This window comes from Pseudoliparis swirei, chromosome 17 (assembly GCF_029220125.1).
Source record: "Pseudoliparis swirei isolate HS2019 ecotype Mariana Trench chromosome 17, NWPU_hadal_v1, whole genome shotgun sequence".
Taxonomy (NCBI): Eukaryota; Metazoa; Chordata; class Actinopteri; order Perciformes; family Liparidae; genus Pseudoliparis; species Pseudoliparis swirei.
The window spans coordinates 8298335-8301894 of record NC_079404.1 but is presented as its reverse complement, the minus strand read 5'-3'; the positions used below and the strand labels follow the sequence as shown (position 1 = coordinate 8301894).

Sequence of the window (3560 nt, the reverse complement as noted above, 5' to 3'; positions counted from 1 at the left end):
CATCTTATTTTGATAAACGGATGTTGTTTCACGTGGTTCTTTCCGCTAACTTTGCAAAACCGGATGTTGTCACTTAAATCCTTCCGCTAACTTTATCAATACCCTCGCGCGCTCCCGATCGAATGCGTTTACCGTGAGCATCAGTCTATAGGGGCTCAGACATGTGAGTGTCGGCTGAGTTGACCCAGTGATTCAACTCGGGGAACGGGGACGCCGCTCGGTGCGTGAGGATCCCCTCGTGGTCCTCTGCACTCTGCGGTCCTCGCCGGGCGCATCGTCTCCGTTGAGGTGCGCTGCGATTGAAACGTCTGATAGTTCTCGCAGATGTTACGTCATCTGATCGGCCGTTTTGAGAACGCCGATCAAAACCGAAAATGTGAATATCGGCCGATATGGATCGGCGCCGATCAGATCGGTGCATCCCTAGTCTGTCCATGTGCGCCATCGTCTTTTTACTTCTCACAATTGCATTCATGCTTAAAATCATAAACAATTATGCGACAGATATAATTTTCTGCTATAATCCCAAATCCAATTAAAAAATGTAATTGGCTTTTTTCTGTCCAGGGAACCAGGCCTTTAAATAAAATACATCGTCCTTGCTCCACTTTGACCCACACCAGCATGTTTCTGCTGCAGTTGTCTTTAGTCAGCAATAGGTGGTGCTGCACAGTTGCCACATTTTTAGCCAACATCATACCAAGCAATTGGTAATCACATTATGTTACAGGCAAAGGATTACCAGGCAAGGTATTACCAGTCTCAACCTGCTGATTTGCTGAAATAATTTCACAACCTGGCAGCTATGAAAATACCAGACCAACATCTGGCAAATGAAGGTTTCACAAATGCCTCCCTGATCACAATGTGTCAGACAAATTGAGATCAGAGCTCAGTTACATTCAGAGGGATGAGATTTGACATTTGCTCTGTTCTTTTGCAGTCTGTACCTTTTTTTATCTGCATAAAAAAAAACGTGTATAGCATATCACAAAATATATTCATCAATGTCTTTTATGCATTTTTGTTCCCGTAGCATTTTTTATATTAAAAAATTGAACAGTCAATGACTGCATAATGGTTTTGGATAATAACTGTAATCAAAACCAAAACAGATTGTTGTGCAGTAAAATTGGCATGATTTCAGTTTAAAAATACAAAAGGAACCGGAAATGGACTCTCGCGCTGTGCTTGTGTGTTTGGCTGCTGGTTCGAGTTGATGTCTGCCCTTACAAGGTGACAGTCAGGTTATTTTTCTCTCAAAAAATAAATGGAATTAAAGCCTTTCGTAACTTGGGATAGTCTTTGAACTTCTCTTGGTAAAAGCTGAAACAGAGGAGCAGAAGATAACAATCGCTCAGAAACGGCATGATAACAAATGTACAGGTAGGTTGGCAGGCGAGTGTGCATGGACTGTCAGTGTTTAGGCACCTGTGATGGTGGTAGGCTCTTGGTCCAATAAAACACAGGCTAAACACGGCGAATGAGAGTGCCGGAAGGGACCAGGTGGCGACCGCATAGCCAAACCACTCCACTATCTCTCCTAGGTAGTTGGCACCAGATACGTATTCAAACAAGCCTCCTGCAGGAGAGTGAGAAGAGCAGGTCACTCCCAGCTCAGAGTGGGCGGGAGGTTGTTCAGGTGGGATCTCGTTTCCTACCTGTGGGTATCTTGTAAACTACTTCGCCTGGTTTCCTCAGGTTGCGTAGAATATAGTCACTATGTACGTTCATGGCCATTCCAATGTAAAACAGCAGTAGGCCTATAGCAATAAAATAAAATCAGGTGTATATCCTTAAAGATTTTTTTTGAATCAATGTGAACGTTTTTCAAAATAAATAAGTATTGCTCCCACCAATTTTATATCGATAGTCAGCTGGCCATTCTTCATCCAGCTGGGCAGTGCAGCAGATAGTGGCCCTGCAATAAACCGTTCAGGGAGCAGAACACGCCCGCTGACAGCATCACGCCCAGTGGGAAAGGTGTTCCTCTGGTCAGCAGGGAATAGACAAAGGTCCTGCATTGGTGAAGAAATAGAGACAGCAGGTGGAAAGACGAGGGGGGGTAACAGTGCATTTTATCCAAGCTGGTACATGTAAGGAAAACAGACAGGGGGAGAGATTTTGTGTGAATGTTTTAGCATGTAAGTGCAGGCAGAAAAGGCGCCATTAAGCTTCATTCTTCATTGTTGCCAATACATTTGACTGTTTTGTCCTTCAGATTATAGCAGCGAGAAAACTCCTTTTCAAATCTCATTTGTGTGTATTTTAATTAATATTTATTTTATTTTTCTCACCTTACCTTACAAAGTGGCAGTATCTATATATATATACACACATATATATATATGTATATATACACACAGTACATCTAGTAGCTATATATACAATGGAAACGTGATTATAGACAATACCACATTTTTTATTTATTTCATCAAGTACAAATACATGTTTATCTTTTACATCTTCACTGGTGAATCATGTGTAAGAAACCGTTGTTGCTCACAGTGTACACAAACAGGCAAATTGAGACAAAATGAGAAAATAAGTCAATATAGAAAATGTAAGGTGTGATATTATATATAGGCAAAAGACAATATATATTAGCAAATGAGGAAAAACAAACCATAAGCACCACATTGTGACAAGTGTAAATCAACTATGAAAAAAGCTGTCCTGACCGTTATAATATAGTTATAATGACCCTGCGATATATTCCACATGTTTACTCTTCCCTCCTGAACTGGTCAAATCGAGGCTCTTACCTTTGAAAGTAGTGCATGCAAAAGGTCCAGAGCAGCAGGTTCTTCCCAGCAGTGGAGGGTCTGTGCCTGCTGAGCGTGAGGAGCAGAGGGGCCAGGAGCGCGGGCATCTCCTGGAGGAACCAAGCCAGTCTGGCCGGGACCGTCCTCGCCGGAGGAGAGCGTCCCATGTGGCGTCCGAAGGAGGTCTGTATCTTCTTGTGATGAACCAAGTGTCCGAGTCCTGCCAGCATCATCCCGCAGCTGAGATAGCTGACCAAGTCCTCGTGGCAGTGCATAGGGGTGCGCTTATCTTTCCCTCTGATCACTAATATTAAGTTTCCGTACGAAGTTTAAAAAGGATTCAAACGGCCTCTGTCACTCCTCCCGGAGCCGTCAAATAGGTGTGTCGGAATCTGGAGCGCACGTGCTGCTGCGTTCACAGCGCGGGTACGAACATTGCTCGAGGTGATGTTATCCTTTCCACCTCGAAATGAGTGCTCCAAATCAAAAAGGAGAGCTTTCTCGTTGTCAGGCCGGTCGCTGAACACCTCCTGGAGTCGTCCTTCCTGTTTACAGACACGCGCAGCAGGATCTAGACCCCGCTTCTCGCTCAGATTGGATTTCTGACGCTTCTGGAAATCCGGGGTTACTGACTTTGAATTAATTCAATTTTTAATTCAATTCAATTTTTTGAGTTCCTGTCCTACTCATATGAGGGAGATGGAGAATGACGTAAGCGGAGGCACTAGAGCGGATAACAGACTTCTCAATTGAGTCATTAAAGTCTGCATGTAGTCGCCAATACCACTACCATGT

At 43.6% G+C, this 3560-nt stretch overlaps 1 protein-coding gene across 1 annotated transcript; it reads right to left on the bottom strand.

Moving 5' to 3' along the window:
• Positions 1–603: 603 nt before the first annotated feature.
• On the bottom strand, positions 604–3048 carry srd5a2b (steroid-5-alpha-reductase, alpha polypeptide 2b). The gene is given in 6 exon segments (XM_056435248.1): positions 604–1326; positions 1432–1582; positions 1662–1763; positions 1857–1900; positions 1902–2018; positions 2766–3048. Coding segments are annotated over 6 exon segments (756 nt in total). The 5' UTR covers positions 3041–3048; the 3' UTR covers positions 604–1259.
• Positions 3049–3560: the final 512 nt, after the last annotated feature.